The sequence below is a fragment of the Gorilla gorilla genome, chromosome 17 (genome assembly GCF_029281585.2).
Source record: "Gorilla gorilla gorilla isolate KB3781 chromosome 17, NHGRI_mGorGor1-v2.1_pri, whole genome shotgun sequence".
Lineage (NCBI taxonomy): Eukaryota > Metazoa > Chordata > Mammalia > Primates > Hominidae > Gorilla > Gorilla gorilla.
This window is the reverse complement of record NC_073241.2, coordinates 62,552,108-62,572,067: the sequence shown is the minus strand read 5'-3', so window position 1 is coordinate 62,572,067 and position 19,960 is coordinate 62,552,108. Positions and strand designations below refer to the sequence as shown.

The window sequence follows — 19,960 nt, the reverse complement described above, 5'->3', positions numbered from 1 at the left end:
GAAGCTTTTTTAGTTTAATTAAGTCCCATCTATTCATCTTTGTTTTTGTTGCATTTGCTTTTGGGTTCCCGGTCATGAAGTCTTTGCCTAAGCCATTGTCTACAAGAGTTTTTCCAGTGTTATCTTCTAGAATCTTTATGGTTTCAAGTATTAGATCTAAGTCTTTGATCCATTTTGAGTTGATTTTTGTATAAGGCAAGAGATGAGGATCTAGTTTCATTCTTCTATATGTGGCTTGCCAATTACCCTAGCACCATTTGTTGAATAGGGTGTCCTTTCCTCACTTTATGTTGTTTTGTTTGCTTTGTTGAAGATCAATTGGCTGTATTTGGCTTATTTCTGGGTTCTCTATTCTGTTCCATTGGTCTATGTGCCCATTTTTATACCAATACCATGCTGTGTTGACATTGTTCTGAACAGAGAAAAGTTGAAAGCATTCTTCCTGAGAATTGGAGCAAGACAAGGATGCCCACTTTCACCACTTTTATTCAACATAGTACTGGAAGTCCTAGCCAGAGCAATCAGACAAGAGAAAGAAATAAAGGGTATCCAAATGAGTAAAGAGGAAGTCAAACTGCTGCTGTTTGCTGATGACATGAGCGTATACATAGAAAACCTTAAAAGACTCATCCAAAAAGCTCCTAGAACTGGTAAATTAATTCAGCAGTTTCAAGATAATAATTTTGTTTACAAAAATTAATGTACACAAATCAATAGCCCTGGTCTACACCAACAGCATCCAAACTGAGAAATTAGGAACTCAACTCCTTTCACAATAGCTGCAAAAAAAAAAAAAAGCTTAGGAATATACCTAAGGATGTGAAAGACCTCTGCAACGAAAACTACATAACACTGCTGAAAGAAATCTTAGACTACACAAACAAATGGAAACACCTCCCATGCTCATGGATGGATAGAATCAATATTGTGAAAATGACCATATGGCCAAAAGCAACATACAAATTCAATGCAATTCCTATCAAAATGCCACCACAATTCTTCACAGAACTAGAAAAAAGCAATCCTAAAATTCATGTGGAACTAAAAAAAGAGTCTGCATAGCCAAAGCAAGACTAAGCAAAAAGAACAAATCTGGAGGCATCATATTACCCAACTTCAAACTATACTATAAGGCCATAGAAACATTTTTTTAATGTTTAATTCGTATTTAAATTATTTATAGTTTATAAATTTCCTAAAATTTTATCTGTCTGGGAGAATGTTCTGTTTAGTTCAAATTAATATATACTCTGCTGTTGTTGGGTAGACTATCTATAAATATCAGGTCAATTTGATTGATAGTGCTGTTCAAGTGTTTTATCTCCTTAAGAATTTTCTGTCTAGTTATTCATTGAGTTTTGAGAATAGGGTGTTCATTTTACCTATTAATTCAGAAAATAAACCAGTAATATCAAAGTGATAATTTCAATTGTCAGATTTGCTCATGTAGTTTAATTCTTCAAATCATTTAAAATACGCTTGACAACTGTCAAGAACATAAGAAATGTAGCATGGCCAACATTTAAGTTTGGAATGGAAATTTCTGGAAATAAATAGACATCAGTGTTAGATTTAGCCCTGGGGGAATCCTTGAAACCCTGATGTCCTTGAGTTGCCATTTTGATATATGTGTAGGGTACAGGATACTGGAAATAAAGCTTAAGTCTCACCCAGAGTGACAAGTCTAATTAGAAATCAGGACATAAAAATGAGAATCCAAAGGTCTACTAATCCTCAGCCTAAGAGTGAACCATGAATAAACCTGTGGCTCAGATTGAGCAGCCAAGAAACTTGTTTGTTTCTCTTATACAATGGAAGGAAACAATGCTTCCTGAACATTTGTAAAGGATGTACTAATCTCAAATAGATTTTTGATCCCCCACTGCCTGCTGTCTGTGTGCTTAAAAACTGTTAAGTGGAGAATGTCATTTAAATGTTCTGTACGTTAGTAGTAAAGTCAGGCAACTGACAGGATCAAAGGCAAATTTGCTCTGCAAGACTAAAATTTCAACCCAGGCACGAAAAATTTATCTCAGATAATGTTCCAAGAAAAGAAGTAGCTCAATATTAAATATCATAAAACACATGAAGATACAGGTTCAATGGGTGTGAATCAGTAGAAGCAGACCACATAATTTTACTCAAAATGTGTCAGATATAGGATTATATCTGAGATTATAAAATAAGTGTTTGATACATTTCAAGAAATGAAAAGGTTTAAAAATAAAAGCAAGGACAAGAAACTTTTTTAAAGAAAGCAAAATATACAAATGAGAAACTGTGAGAAATGAAAAATATATTACATAAAATTAATTTAATAATTGGTTAAATTGTTTATTAGACTCAGAGAGAAGTAATAGTTAACTGTAAAGCTTGAAGAAATTGCATGGAATGCATCACAGCAAGACAAGGAGAGAAAAATATAAATAAAATATTTAAAACATGGCATATAGAATGAGAGGGCATCGTGAATATTTAATAGAAGATCCTCATGGAAGTAATAATGGCAATATTTAACAAAATAATGTCTGACTCTTTAGAACAAAAATCTAACTGTCTAATTGGTGAGGGTAAAAAAACATAAAAAAAGATATTATCAAACATTGCATGTATCAGAAAATAAAAAAACATTTAGAAGTATTTCATTTAAAAAATCATTAAAAGTATCATTACATGTATGGGAAAAATCCAAGTCATTAAAGAGAAATCAGTAGCTTAATTAATTATCAAAGTGTATGAGTTTAGAAGTTAGGGAAAAAAGCAAAATAAATACAAAGAAAAAAGGAGAAACCCAACAACAAAATGGTAAAATAATAAAAATACGTAATGCAGAAGAGATGCAAAGCTGAAGTTGGCTCAGTAGAAAGAGCATAATGTAAAACCAATGGCAAAATTAACAAAAAACACAGTGAGAATGTATAACTGATTCAGATTAGGAATGAAAATACATAGGGATGTAGCAATGATTAATAGTGATGACGACATTAAGAACAAATTTCTTTGAATATTGTTGAAACTGACAAACTAAATAAATTTACAGAGAAAAATAGCTTGCTGAATAGATAATCAAAATATTCATATAGTCATTAAAGGAATGATTTTGACCCAGTAACTAAAAATCCTTCCTCACAAAATAAATAAATATATACATAGGGCCGTGGGGCTTAATATGCAATTTCAAACTTCCACAACATCTTAGAGAAAAGAAATCAAAAGAAACTACAGCTTATATAAGAAGCTATCATAAATTATAAATCAAAATTAAATGATCACAGCACAACTATAGAAAAATACAGGCCAAAATTACAAGTATAAATGCAGAAAATCCCAAGTAAAGACATCAGCAAATTCCATCAAGAAATTTATTTTAAAAAGATAAAAAAGAAAATAAACTAGCCCATCTAATTTTATTCCAAGAATGCAAGATTCAGTTAATGCCAGAAACTTAAAATAATGAGAAAATCTTTTAATGGTTTTTTTCTAAAATTGTCCTTCTCTGTTCATTGGGATTTAATTAAATTTATACATTAATACAAGGAAATTCCTGTGCTTAAAATTTCAAATATTTTTATACAGAAAAAATAATTTTATTCATTTATTCAAATTCACTTTTGTGTTGTTTGATAGCATGCTGTCACTTTCCCCTTACAGACCTTACCCAGTTCATGTTAGGTTTATTGATAGATTTATGTAGTTTATTCTATGTTTTAGTTTTGCTATTGTGAGATATTCTGTTTTCAACATATTTATATATAGGTAAGCATTTTTTATGTTACTTTTAATTGAACTATCTTATTTGTAATAATTTTCATTTCACTATTTCATGTGTTTTTCTATAAGAAAATAATAATCACTTTTGCCTTTTTCGTTCTGATATTTGTAAGTCTTATTTCATCATTTTCCTTCTAGGTAGTTTTGGAAGGCCTCTACTCTTGCAGTTCTCACTTTGAAGCAGTTACATAGAGTACTTTATAGAATGGTCAGAATATACATTGACTATACAACATAAACAGGATTTGTACTAAAATAACTATTATCTTATGAAACATATATTTTAATCCTTTTGATGATGAATTAAGAAAGTAATATATTTTATAGTACCTTTTATTTTAGAGGTAGTAAGATTTGGCCGGGTGCGGTGGCTCATGCTTGTAATCCCAGGACTTGGGGAGGCCGAGGCAGGTGGACCACCTGAGGTCAGGAGTTTGAGACCAGCCCGACCAACATGGAGAAACCCCATCTCTACTAAAAGTACAAAATTAGCCAGACATGGTGGCACATGCCTGTAATCCCAACTGCTTGGGAGGCTGAGGCAGAATTGCTTGAACCTGGGAGGCGGAGGTTGCAGTAAGCCAAGATCGTGCCATTGCGCTCCAACCTGGGCAACAAGAGCGAAACTCCATCTCGAAAAAAAAAAAAAAAAAAAAAGTAGTAAGATTCACAAATAACGAATTTCTGAAATTAAAATGTTTTATATTTATGTATTATCAAATATTTCCTCCAATCAGATTTTCTTTTGTTCTTATCCTTCTATATCTAGAACATGAGGCCTATTTGAGTGATGTTATAGAATTACAATGGCGTCTTGAAGATAAAGCTAATCAACTACAACATTTTGAAAAACAAAAGACAGAGTTAGAAGAAGCAAATGCAAAGATTCAAGCAGACATAGACTATATGAATGAACATGGCCCTCTACTGGACTCTAAGAAGAATCAGGAACTTCAAGATCTGAAGAACCATTATAAAAAAAAAATGGAGGTAAATAAACGAATGCATGAGCATTTCATAAATTATTACTTAGTTATGCAAAAACTTTTCAACCATAAGAAATTAACACAGCTTTAAAGGTTTTTTTTTTTCTTAAAATTGACCTGCTCTTTATCTCTACACATTACTAACTGTTGGTATTCATTTTAACTATGTCTTCTTTTCTTACCATTATATTTAAGATTATTAAGCATATTTAGTCAAACTTCTAGTAAAATTTTGGTCATTTAAAATAGCCAGGTAAGGCCGGGTGTGGTGGCTCATGCTTGTAATACCAGCACTTCGGGTGGTAAACTGAGGTGGGTGCATCGCTTAAGCCCAGGAGCTAGAGATGAGCCAGAGTAACATGGTGAAACCCCATGTCTACTAAACATACAAAAATTAGCCAGATATGGTGGCTCGTGCCTGTAGTATCCTCTACTTGGGAGGCTGAAGTGGGAGGCTTGCTTGACCGTTTGAGGTTGAGGCTGATGTGTGAGGATTGCTTGACCCCTGGAGGTTGAGGTTGCAGTGATCCGTGATTGTGCCACTGCAATCCAGCCTGGATGACAGAGTGAGACCCTGTCTCAAAGCAAAGCAAAACAAAACAAGAACTTCAGAAAAATAAAATTGTGGGTTTTTTTTTTAAGCCATAATCATACTGAGCAAAAATAGAAGTAAAATATATTAATTTCATTGTTTATGAAAATATATAAATGAAATAAAAGTATTTTTAAAGGTTAATTAGATATTTAACTCTCCTGTTGTGGAATATGAAAATAATTTATTGATAATTGTCACAAAATGAACAAATTTAAATTTGTATTATATGTATTTTTGAGCATTTTAAAGTAAATAAAACAAGTTGTTAAATGTCTCCTGTGTTCCCCTCAACAGTTCCATTTTTGTTCCTCCTTTACCAAAGACAATCTTTATAATGAATTTCATGTGTTTATAGGCCAAATTTGTATAATTATATATATGTGTCTGTGTTAATAAACAATACATAGTATTTTTAATCACACAAACAGTACCATACATTGTGCAATATTCTGCAACCTATTTTTTAATCTGACAATTTTTTAGTTTAATCAAGCTACTGTTGATATGTATAGATCTAGTTCATTCATTTTACTTACAATGTTCCATCAAATAGATATTTCACAATGTAATTACTTACCATTTCATCTTCTGTTGGCCATCTGAGTTGTTTCCAATATCTGGCAACAGAACTGCTTATTTGACTGTAAACAATAATCACACATGAATACCTTCCTCTGTATCTGCATGTGAATTTTTCCTAGTGGGGTTATATACCTAGTTGGGTAGTTACTGGATTGTGGGTTATACACATTTACTATTTTATTAGATAACATCAAGTTATTTTTCAGAGTGCCTATAACAATTTCTATTACTGAAGTAGTGGCAATACTGAAGTCTCATTTATCCACTGTGGACAAGAATGCAAGTACTGTCCTCCTTTTTTAGTAATAGACCACTATATAGTTGGGTGACAATGTGTCAGATTGGAAGATATTTCTCAATTTCCCTTTTCTCATTGTATTTCTAATGAGATGTAGGTAGGAGTTACTGGCTGCAATTTCTAGGAAATCTCTTTGAAATAGACTGCCTCACATAGGTAGTCTATTTGGCCATTTGCCTTAGCTATCATACCTAGGTTGCTGGAAGTTTAGAAAATGCCAAATAAGCTATTTACTAAACTTCCAGCAACCTTGATATGATAGCTGCAGCTCTAACTTCCATTTTACAGCATGAAGCAACCTTGGGGATGGAAGCCACAACTCAGGATGGCTGAAGAGCAAAAGGATAGTCAGATATATTTCTGTGAGAGGAAAGTTAACTGCAACCTTGTTTAAGCAACTTATTTGGTTTATTTCTATAACTTACAGCAAAACTCAATGCTAACTGGTATAACTCACAATTTAGTTAACATTTTTATTGTCATTCTTTAAAATTTTGTCTATATGTGTTTTAATTGGTATCGCTTTGTTTTACTGTGTTTTTTGCTGATAGTGAACTTGGGTACATTATAAGCAGGGCAAGTGGAGTTGTTGGGCAGCTGGAAGATCAGGCTTGTGAATGGGAAGAAAGAATTCATGCTAGCAGACCAAAAAAAAAAAAGAAAAGCAATGTTTGTGTAAAGCTTATCAGGGCCAAAATGACAGTTAATTTAATTGTCAACTTATGGGGCCATGATGCCCAGATATTTGGTCAAACATTATTCCAGATGTTTTCAATAAATGTACATTTTTTGGACGAGATTCGCATTTGAATTGGTAGATTTAGAGTAAAACATATTATTCTCCATATTGTGGGTAGGCCTTGTGCAATCAACTGAAGGTCTTAACAGAACAAAAACTGACCTCCTCTGAGCAAGAAGGAATCCTGTAAGCACACTACTTTTGGACTGGGACAGCAACCTTTCCCTGGGTCTTTAGCCTGCCAACCTACCCTGCAGATTTTGGACTTGTACCTCCAAAATAGTGTGAGCCTTTTCCTTAAAATCAGTCTCTCTCTCTCCCCCATCTTCCTCGCTCCTGTTGATTGTTTCTCTAGAGAAGCCTGACTAATATGGTCACCATTAATGCAATGACTGCCCTTCTTTTATTTCATCATTATTGTGCTACTCCATCACATCTTAAATTCCTAGATCAGTGCTTCTGCTTACCTGCCTTTAAGTCAGCTGGTGACCTTCTAACTATTCCAGGGGTCAAAATGAGAGTTTAGACCTCTTGGCTTCTGTAGTGTGAGCCATAAACTCTGTGAAACCATCCACTGTGGGTGTACAATGCAAGGGAAAGTAATTCCCCAAGAAAAAATAATTCCCCATCATGAAACTGAGATGCTATTAGGAAAGGCTATAAATGTCATGCAGCCAAAATATGAAAACTCTCTAATATAAGGTAGAAGAAAAGTGATATCTTAGTAAAAGTAAACACATTTTTCTTTGATAAAATGAGCATAACTGACAATACTCAAAAATGAAAAGCAGAATTATGAGCACTGAGAGGCCCAAATACTTCCTCAGAGAGAAATAAAAATACATACATTGAGACCATAAAAATTCTTGCCAACAAATTAGATAACCTAGATAAAATGGAATCAAGAAGAAATAGGAAATCTGAGCAGGTGTATAACAAGTAAAGAGATTGAATAAGTAATTAACCACCTCCCCACTCCACCAAAAAAAAAAAAAAAAAAAAAAAAGCCCAGGACCAAGTGGATTCACTAGTGAATTATACCAAACACACACACACACACTCTAATAATTCTCCAACTCTCAAACTCTTCCAAAAGGAAAAGAGGAAGAGGAAGGAACACTTCCTAACTGATCTATGTCAGCATTACCTAGTTACTAAAGCCTGACAAATATATCACAAGGAAGTAAATTATAGACCAGTATACCTTATGAATATAGACGCAAAAATCCTCAACAAAATCCTAGCAACCCAAATCTAGCAGCATATTAAAAAGATTATACATCATGAACAAATGGCATTTATCCCAGGAATACATATGTGATACAATATATGAAAATAAATTAGTTTAATGTACCACATGAATAAAATAAAGGAAACACACACACACACACACACACACACACACACACACACACGATTGTCTCAGTTGAAGAAAAAACAATGGACAAAGTCCAAAATTCTTACATGATAAAAACCCTCAACAAACTAGAAAAAGAAGAAAACTTGCTCACTATGAATAAGGACATTTTTGTAAAACCCACAGGTAATACTGAAAATAATGGTGAAAGACTTAAACCTTTTCTTCTAGGATCATAAATAAGAGAAGGATACCCAGTTTTACTACTTCTATTTGACATTGTACAGAAAGTTCAAGCCAGAGTGGTTAGGCAAGTAAAAGAAATAAAAGGCACACAAATTAGAAATTAAAAAGTCAAATTTTCTTTATTATCAGAGGACATGATCTAACATATAGAAAATACCAGAGAATTCACAAAACAGTCTCTTAGTGCTAAAAATCACATTTAGCAAACTTGCAGAATTCAGCTCAACACACAAAGCTCAGTTGTATTTTTATACATTAGTGGTGAACAATCCAAAAAAAATTAAGAAAACAATTCCATATATGGGTCATCAAAAATAATAAAATACTAATAATTTTAAGAAGGTGAAAGATTTATATAGCAAAAACTATAATATTTTGCTGAAATAAATTGAATAAGAATTGAATAAATTGAAAGACATCCTGTATTCATGAATTGGAAGACTCAATATTGTTAAAGTGTCAGTAGCACCTAAAAATATCTATGAAATCAATGCAATCCAGAACAAAAGCTCAATGATCTTTTGCAGAAATGGAAAAGCCTACCCTAATATTTACATGGAATTGCAAGGAACCCCAGATAGCAAAAATAATCTTGTTAAAGAAGACCACATTGGAGAAGTCACATTTTCCAATTTCAAAACTTACTACAAAGCTGTAGTAAGCAAAATATATTTGCCTAAGTATAAAGAAATAGATAAATAAAGTAGAACTGAAATTTCAGAAATAAACATATACATCTACAGCTAATTGATTTTTAACAAGGTGCAAGAACAATCATTTATTGAAAGAAAGTGTAGCCTCTTCAACAAATGATGCTGGAACATTGACTATCCATATATATTCAAAAGAATAAAAGCGGACCCCTACCTCACACCATATAAACATTAACTCAAAATGAATCAAAGACATAAATATAAGAGCTTAAACTATACAACTCTTAAAAGAAAACCTATGGATAGCCAGGCGCAGTGGTTCACGCCTGTAATCCCAGCACTTTGGGAGGCTGAGGTGGGCAGATCATGAGGTCAAGAGATCGAGACCATCCTGGCCAACATGGTGAAACCCCGTTTCTACTAAAAATACAAAAATTAGCTGGGTGTGGTGGCACGGGCCTGTAGTCCCAGCTACCCAGAAGTTGGAGGCAGAAGAATTGCTTGAACCTGGGAGGTGGAGGTTGCAGTGAGCTGAAATGGCACCACTGCACTCCAGCCTGGCAACAGAGCAAGACTCTGTCTCAAAAAAAAAAAAAAAAAAAAAAAAACTAGGGATAAATCTTTATGACCTTGGATTTGGAAATGGATTCTTAGATATGACACTGATAGAAAAATTGGACTTAGTCAAAATTAAAAGCATTCTTGCATCAAAGGACACTATCAAGAAAGTAAAAAGACAACCTATAAAATGAAAGAAAACATTGCAAATTATATGTATCTCAAACGGATATAGTTCCCAGAATATATGAAGAATTCTTATAATTTGACAACTGAAAGACAACTAAATTTAAAATAAACAGAGAACTTGCCATGAACAGATATACATATATCTGTTATATATCTGTTCATAGTAATGAACAGATAGACATATCTTCAGAAAGACATACAAATGGGCAGCAAACACATGAAAAGATGTATGTTCAACATCATTAGTCTTTAAAAAATGCAAATCAAAACCACAATAAGATACCAGTCATACCCATTAGGATAGGATTAAAAATAAAATGGAAAGTAACAAGGATGCCCTAGAGACACTGGAACTGTTGTAATTTGCTGGTGGGAATGCAAAAATAGTGCAGCCACTATGGAAAACATTTTGGTTATTTCTAAAATAGCTAAACACAGAATTACCATATTCTTCAGCAATTGTACTCCCAGGTATATATCTAAAAGAAACAAAAGCTGAGACTAAAAAAACAAAAAGAAAAGCAAAAACTTGTACATAAATATTCATTAGTAGCACTATTAACAATAACCAAAAGAAACAGCCCAATGTTTGTTTACTGAGATAAACAAAATGCAATATATCAATGGAATGAAATATTATTAAGCCATAAAAAGAAATGGGGTACCGATACATGCTACAACATGAATAAAACGTCAAAGCATTATGCTAAGAAGGTAGACACAAAAGGTCACATATTGCATAATTCATTTGTATAAAAGATGCAGTATAGGTAAATCCATAGACACAGAAGGATTAATGACTGCCTAGGGCTGGGGGAAATGTAATATCGAGTTTTGTTTGTCATGTTTTGTTTGTAATAAAGTTTTAAAACTCTTTAAAATTATTATTTTTTTATTATGCAATCTTGACCCAGTTTTAAGGCCCTGGCTAGAGGCCTGCTGAAGTTACCCAGTTGCTTACAAAATTCAAAACCCCTAGCCAGTGTGCTTGGGCTTTAGTAAATGCTGCTGCATTACAACATGTCAAAGGACTGGTACTTTGGGCTAATTGAGTTTTCACAAAGGGAATCTGCTCTACCTCTTTAAGTGCACACCCCAATACCTGGGAGGTAGACTTGATGTCTTCGAATGAGAGAGAAGGCTGCCTTCAAGTTAGGCCAGAGGGCTGCTCAATCCCTTTTTTCTGTAACCACCGAGAAGGTATGCAATATAAGTTAGCAGACAAAGATGGTGACTAGAAGCCCAAAACACGAAAAAAAGAAAAAAAACCCAAAAACAACAAGATACAGAGTGGGAAGTAAAGAGTTGCCCCTTTAGAGTAAACAACTCTGGGAATCCCTTGCCTCATAGATAGCCAAAATATAAATCAAGGTCCCACATGTCTCTAGATATGCTAAGGCCATAAAACAAGGCTTCCAAGGACACTCAGCCCCTCCAGAGTTCCAGGCATGATGGAGTAGCCAAGGCACATATTTTACCTCTTGGAGTACACAGTGTGTTGTGTTGTCTTACCCAGTTTTGAGGCTGTGGCTAAAGGCTGAGCTCCCTTTCTTGAGCAGCTGATTAAACCCACATATCCAACCCCTTCCTGGGCCCTCACATTCCACACCACTATGTACCCATCCTATTTCTCAACAGAGACAGGCCCCAGACAAGTAGGGACACCCCCTGTACTTCAGCGTCTGCTGAAATGATTAAAATTAGCCACTCCACAGAGATCTCCTGAAATTTAGCTACCCACACCCACTGGTTGCCACCCATAAGGTGTCCCCTATAGCTCCAGCTTGCTGCTAACCTGTCCCCAGCTGAAACCCCTAACACAGCCCTACGTGGTAGCCATCTCTCCTTTGGAGCTGTAAGTAACAGAATTCTGCCTTTCACCTAGCCCAGTTTCACTGCGTTGTGCCTTCCCACTAGGAGAATCTTTTAAAATAGGAAGGGGAGACTAGGGAGCAACCATTTAATGAGTTCAGGGTTTCCCTTTGGGATGATGAAAATGTTTTGGAACTAGAAAAGGGTGATGTTGGCACAACATTGTGAATGCACCGAATGCCACTGAATTGTACACTTTAACTTGTCTCATTCTATACTATATAAGTTGTACTTCAACAAATAAACTTAAGAAAATTTAGAAGGGTAAATTTCAAAAGATGCATTGTAAGATCACCGTCCCATAAAACTAGAAAAAATAATTATACCCTCAAAAATACCTTAACCACAAGAAAAATCTGTAGATATTATTCCAGTATCAAAAGGAAACTCAAAAATAAAATATCAAATTATTGCACTTAATAATAAACCCTAAAGCTGGTGATATTGCAGTTGCGTATGATCTAACCTGTAAAAGATGAATAATTTCAATATTGTTTTAAATATTTAGTCCAAAGAAGAGGAGGGAAATTTTTAAATTAAATGAAGGTGACATATTTCAATACCAAAACTTTATGGAAATTCTATAAAAATAATATTACATATATATAAGTTACCAATAAATACATATTTGAAAAATTACTTAAATTATTTGCCAAATAATTCTTCAATGTAAGGGAAGAAAAATATATCACTCCAAAGAAATGTATTATAGCAATGTGCCAATGGTTTAACAGCAGAAAATCTAGGTATATAATTTATTGTATTAACATGATTAAAAAACAGAATTTTATCAAATGATGCTTAAAATGTATTCATTATTCAAAAACTGGCAATTATAATAATTAAAATTTGAAAAACACCTTAATTTAAATAAAGAACTATTTCACACAAGCATCCATAGTAATCATTAAAATGCTAAAATTGTAATAATAGGAACAAATCAGGTAAACCTGACATCCCTATTATAATTTAACATCATTTTGGGGAATTTTGCTATGTAATAGGACAATAAAATGAAATAAAAGATATACATTTAAAAATTGTGAAATAAAATTATTTTAATATTATTATAATTAAAACACCAAATAGAAGACTGTTGTTTTCAAAATAAGTTTGTATTCCCAGAACTAAACCATCCAATACAACATACTTTTACTAGCACAAATAAAGTTTTTTTCCATACTTTCAATAAATAGTTAAAAATATAAACAGAAAATTCCTTTACTACCAAGTCATTAAATATTGATGAAGAAACTTATAAAGGTATAGACATTTAAGACTACAATTATGAAATCTTATTAAAGAAAATAAAGGGACAATTAATGTAGACACATAATATATCCTAAGACAGGAAGGCTTATTGTAGTAAAAATGTCAATCATTCCAAAATTGTTATAGAAACAGCCATCAAATTCTAGTAAAATGTACACAATAACCTTTTGGCCTGTCAATTTAAATAATATTATTAGGAAAAAGTAGTATAAAATGCTGGAAAGAGTTTTGGAACATAGGCTTTCTTCTGTTCCACTGGTGAGAATATAAAGTGTTACCACTTATTCTGGAGAGTAATTTGGCAACCAATATTAATCAAAATTCTTAAAATATATGCTAATACCTTACGTTCTGTTTTAACAGTACGTTTGAAGAAAATATTCAAGAACATGCAGTATAACTATAGATTGTGCAATTTCCTTACATGGTTCTTCATCACAGTACTGTTGATGTTATATGTCCCTCATACATGCGTTGCGCATGTCAAACTGTGCATGATGCTCATATAATTGACAATGAGTTAAATCATGAGTATGTGTGATATAAGGGAATGTTAAGTAAAAGTAATGTGATACAGCGATATACAGAGAGAGAGACAGAAAGAAGAGATGGAGACATGAGCATTAGTATGATGTTTGTTAATTAGTAAAAGAGGAGATTAGTATGATGTTTGTTCATTAGTAAAAAGAGTAAAAACTGAATATTTTGAAGTATTACACTAAGATATTAGGTTGGTGCATACTTTTAATGGCAAAAACCACAATTATTTTTGCACCAACCTAAGAATAATGGTTTTTCTTAGTGGAGAGGAGTACAGGTCACTTTGTTTGCGATATTTCATCTTTGTTTTCTGATTTTTTAAATAATAAAGTATTATTTGAGTAATAAAAATTTTTTATGAGTGAAGAGATAATGATTTCATTTTGGACATGTTAACTCGGATATTGAAATTATTTTGTTCAGTAACATTTATACATTCCCAGCATTAATGCCTGTCAGGGCTGAAATTCCACTTACCAAACAATAGGCTAAATGTGGGAAGAAAATGTTTCTAAAGAACTTTTGATCTAAATCAATACTACACTAAGTTGAAGTTATTATTTTTAATTAACCATTAAGTGCAAATATAAGCAAAAATATTTTCATTTCTAGGTAATGGACCTACACAGAAAAGTTAATGAAGAACTTGAAGAAGCTTTAGAAGCCTGTGAAAATGCCAGATTGAAGGCTCAGCAAATTAAAGAAGAGATTGATAAGGATATTTACCAGGATGAAAAAACCATAGAGGCCTACAAGTAAGAATTTTTCGCAAACACTAATTATAGCATTTAGAAATTAAATGTTAAGTAAAAATGTAATGTATATTTCTATATAGAAAATTTAAAGAGAAAAATAAAATTTTAAATTATTCATACCTGTCTTATCACCAAGTTTATATGTAAATAAAAAGATATATATTTCATATATGTAAAATTATTTGTGCATAAATCCCTAAAGTACTATATTTCTGTGTCATCTTAAAGCTCTTCATATATATTCCAAAATTGCCTGAGGACATGTTATAACAATAAATATCCCTACTATGTGTGCAAAAGTAACTATTTTTAAAAAATCCAGCATGGGATATGATTAAAAACTAATTAGATATCAATAAATGAGTTGTAAACTTAGCATGTAATATTTCAACTTGAATTTATTTGATTACGAATGAAATAAAATATTTAAATATATAGATTATTTTGGCATATTATTTATTGAGAGTTTTTTCTTTTCTACATTTGTTCCTGATGTATTTATTTTCTGATATTCCTTCAGTTTCTTTTGTTGACTATAACTTCTTTATGATTCTGTGTGATGTAATAGCATTTTTATTTATTAAAAATTGATCAATGATTTAGCATAAAAGAATTTATAGTCAGTATGGGAGTTACAGTCATATACATATAAGCAAAATTAATTTATACAAAATTTCACAACCTAGATAACATTCATTTCTTAAGGTGTTTATATTTCCTCACATCCAATGTATATTTCAACATGTACTTAAATATTATCTATTTAGTTAATAAAGAAATCTCTTTTATAACTAATCTGATTAGTTATATTTGATCAATTGGATATATTTTCTAATTTTTATCATGATTTCTTCTTTGACTCATGGGTTATTAAGAAATATGTATTTTTAAAATTTCTATGTTGAGTTCTAATTAATTTTTATTATTGCTTTCCAGTTGAATTGTATTTCCGTGAGAAAAATTTATATAGTTTCAAACCATGAAAATTGTTCAGTCTTAATTAAGAGTGCATTTTTTGGCATGTACTCCTTGTGTAATTGAGAATAACATTCATTCTTTACTTGTTGAGTGTACTGTTGTTACTCTTTCATTAGATCAAGTTTACTAAGCATGGAGGTTAATCTTTATACCACAACATTAACATTATCCAGGTGTTCATTCAAAATTTAGAAAATCAGACTCAATACAGACCTATTAAATGAGAATATGCACTTTTAAAATACCCCGAGGTGATGTTTGAGAAGCGTTGCTCCATTTATTAATTTTTTTTTACTTTTTCTGTCAAGTAATGAAGAAGGTCTGTAATTGCCCACTATGGTGATACATCTGTCTACATAATTATTTTTATCAGTTTTTGCTTCCTATATTTTGAGGCTATATTCTCAGGTGCATGCAAATTTGAAGTTGTTGATATCTTCCTGGGATACCAATTAACCTCCTTTATCATTATGAATTGACCTTTTTTGACTCTTGGAACATTTTTGCTTAAACTCAATTAAGGCATGAATACAGTTGTACTAGCTTTCTTTTGATTAATAATTTTAATTAATCTCAATAATTTAAAGTTTTTATATTTTAGATATATCTGTTGTAAACACCATGTAGACACATTTTTTTTTCAGTTTGAAAATATTTTCAAGGGTGGACCATTAAGTGCGTTCATGAATCACTAATATATTTGGATATAAACTACCACATAACTTACTCTATTTGCCACATTTGTTGTATTTTTTCTTTTTTATTGCCTTTTTTCATGTTGATTATTGGTATTTTATTATTTCTTGAATTTGATTATTATAATTTTGTTTCTATTCTTTTAGTAGGAAATCCTATTAATTACCACCACAGGCAAACTTAATGTTGTCAGACTCCAAAAATATCTGATACTGTTATCCTGCTGGACAATGAAAGGAACTAAGAAAAATTTTACTCTAGTTATTACATTTCTTCCGAATTAAATATTTGTCACTGTTGCTGAATATTTCATTGTATAACAGATAAGTACATTATTATTGTTTTAAGTAGTCAAGGTTATTTTTAAAATTTACCCACAAAATAAATATTTTTATTTTTTCCTTCATAAATGTTAGGCTTTTCATCTAAGATTACTTTCTCTGTAGATTCTGGATATTAGCCCTTTGTCAGATGAGTAGATTGCAAAAATTTTCTCCCATTCTGTAGGTTGCCTGTTCACTCTGATGGTAGTTTCTTTTGCTGTGCAGAAGCTCTTTAGTTTAATTACATCCCATTTGTCAATTTTGGCTTTTGTTGCCACTGCTTTTGGTGTTTTAGACATGAAGTCCTTGCCCATGCCTATGTCCTGAATGGTAATGCCTAGGTTTTCTTCTAGCATTTTTATGGTTTTAGGTCTAACATTTAAGTCATTAATCCATCTTGAATTAATTTTTGTATAAGGTGTAAGGAAGGGGTCCAGTTTCAGCTTTCTACATATGGCTAGCCAGTTTTCCCAGCACCATTTACTAAATAGGGAATCCTTTCCCCATTTCTTGTTTTTTGTCAGGTTTGTCAAAGATCAGGTGGTTGTAGATGTGTGGTATTATTTCTGAGGGCTCTGTTCTATTCCATTGGTCCCTATCTCTGTTTTGGTACCAGTACCATGCTGTTTTGGTTACTATAGCCTTGTAGTATAGTTTGAAGTCAGGTAGTGTGATGCCTCCAGCTTTGTTCTTTTGGCTTAGGATTGATTTGGCAATGCAGGCTCTTTTTTGGTTCCATATGAACTTTAAAGTAGTTTTTTCCAATTATGTGAAGAAAGTCATTGGTAGCTTGATGGGGATGGCATTGAATCTATCAAGTACCTTGGGCAGTATGGCCGTTTTCACAGTATTGATTCTTCCTATCCATGAGCATGGAATGTTCTTCCATTTGTTTGTGTCCTCTTTTATTTCATTGAGCAGTGGTTTGTAGTTCTCCTTGAAGAGTCCTTCACATCCCTTGTAAGTTGGATTCCTAGATATTTTATTCTCTTTGAAGCAATTGTGAATGGGAGTTCACTCATGATTTGGCTCTCTGTTTGTCTGTTATTGGTGTATAAGAATGCTTGTGATTTTTGTACATTGATTTTGTATCCTGAGACTTTGCTGAAGTTGCTTATCAGCTTAAGGAGATTTTGGGCTGAAACAATGGGGTTTTCTAAATATACAATTATGTCGTCTGCAAACAGGGACAATTTGACTTCCTCTTTTCCTAATTGAATACACTTTCTTTCTTTCTCCTGCCTAATTGCCCTGGCCAGAACATCCAACACTATGTTGAACAGGAGTGGTGAGAGAGGGCATCCCTGTCTTGTGCCAGTTTTCAAAGGCAATGAGTCCAGTTTTTGGCCATTCAGTATGATATTGGCTGTGGTTTTGTCATAAATAGCTCTTATTATTTTGAGATATGTCCCATGAATACCTAATTTATTGAGAGTTTTTAGCATGAAGGGCTGTTGAATTTTGTCAAAGGCCTTTTCTGCATCTATTGAGATAATCATGTGATTTTTTGTCATTGGTTCTGTTTATATGCTGGATTACGTTTATTGATTTGTGTATGTTGAACCAGCCTTGCTAGAAAGAACTCAAACAAATTTATAAGAAAAAAACAACCCCATCAAAAAGTAGGCAAAGGATATGAACAGACACTTCTCAAAAGAAGACATTTATGCAGCCAACAGACACATGAAAAAGTGCTCATCATCACTGGCCATCAGAGAAATGCAAATCAAAACCACAGTGAGATACCATCTCACACCAGTTAGAATGGTGATCATTAAAAAGTCAGGAAACAGGTGCTGGACAGGATGTGGAGAAATAGGAACGCTTTTACACTGTTGGTGGGAGTGTAAACTAGTTCAACCATTGTGGAAGACAGTGTGGCGATTCCTCAAGGATCTAGAACTAGAAATACCGTTTGACCCAGCCATCCCATTACTGGGTATATACCCAAAGGATTATAAATCATGCTGCTATAAAGACACATGCACATGTATGTTTATTGTGGCATGATTCACAATAGGAAAGACTTGGAACCAACCCAAATGTCCATTAATGATAGACTGGATTAAGAAAATGTGGCACATATACACCATGGAATACTATGCAACCATGAAAAAGGATGAGTTCATGTCCTTTGTAGGGACATGGATGAAGCTGGAAACCATCATTCTCCGCAAACTATCGCAAGGACAAAGAAACAAACACCGCATGATCTCACTCATCGGTGGGAATTGAACAACGAGAACACCTGGACACAGGAAGGGGAACATCACACACTGGGGCCTGTCATGAGGTGGAGGGAGTGGGGAGGGATAGCATTAGGAGATATACCTAGTGTAAATGAACAGCTAATGGGTGCAGCACACCAACATGGCACATGTATACATATGTAAGAAACCTACACGTTGTGCACATGTACCCTAGAACTTAAAGTATAATAAAAAATATATATATTTAAAAAAAGAGAGAGTGCTTTCTGGCTGAAGTAGATCCTTTAGCATAACCTTTAGCAAAGTTTTCCTGATGAAAAACTTTCAGAATTTTTGTTTGAAAGATATTTTCTTTTCTTGTAGAATTGTTGATTCTTAGTTGACCTTCATATATTAATTATAACATTTCATAATCTATTAATTTTCATTTTTGCCATTAAGAAGGAAGCTGACCATTTGACTTTCAGTTTTATGCATCTAATCTATATATTTTTTCCTTTGGTTGTTTTGCCTGTTTTTAAGACCATCTCTTTGTTATGAATTTTAATTAATTTTATTTTTCAAGATATTCTAGGTGTTAATTTTTATTTATTCCAGTGGGATTTGTTAGTCGTCTTGTTTCTGTGTATTGGATTTTTCATTAATCTTGAGCATTCTGAATCATAATCTTTTCAAACAATTTCCTTGGTCCCATTTTCTATGTCTTGTGCTCAAATTAAACATATATTAGATTTTCTTATTGTGTACTCCATACTTCTTGATCGTTTTCTCACATATTCTGTTTTCAAGCCTTCTGAAGACTTTCTTCTGGCTTATTATCTATTTAAATCATTTCCTTTTGTCCTGAGTTTAACATGAAGACCATATGACTGCACCTTGGCAACCACCAACTATGAGAAATGCAATTGATCAAAGGACTCTGTTGTTAGCAGCATCTGACATGGCTTCCAATGATCTCAGCTTCTCCTCCCTGATATTCATTTTACTGACAAAGCCACTCACCCAGAAGATGGAATCTTTCCTTGTTTGGAGTCACAATACCAATACACAAAACCAAAAGTGAGTGTTAAGCAGTGCAGACCATGGAATTGAGAAGTAGTAACATGGCTCACAACTCAACTTCTCCACTAGTGAAGGGTGAGGGTGTTAAAATATAGGATTTATTTAATGAGGAGGTTGGACATTAAAAGCAAGGAGAGGGAATATTCTTATCTTTTCCGGAAATAGGTAGTCAACTTCCCAGAACCAGAGTGCTGCTTCATTTTTGTCCTCCTATGCCTTCTTCCGGTTGTTTCATGGGGATTGGCAATGGTCACGGTGCTGCTGGGACTGTCATTTAG

At 33.1% G+C, this 19,960-nt stretch overlaps 1 protein-coding gene across 2 annotated transcripts in view; it reads left to right on the top strand.

The window, feature by feature from the left end:
- CCDC178 (coiled-coil domain containing 178) overlaps nt 1-19,960 on the top strand; it is a 495,421-nt gene that overhangs the window by 92,717 nt on the left and 382,744 nt on the right. For both annotated transcript variants that reach the window (XM_019013747.4, XM_055368060.1), the window contains exons 10-11: nt 4,541-4,761; nt 14,271-14,413. In XM_019013747.4, the coding sequence (XP_018869292.3) occupies nt 4,541-4,761; nt 14,271-14,413 (364 nt within the window). The remainder of the gene's footprint in view (nt 1-4,540; nt 4,762-14,270; nt 14,414-19,960) is intronic.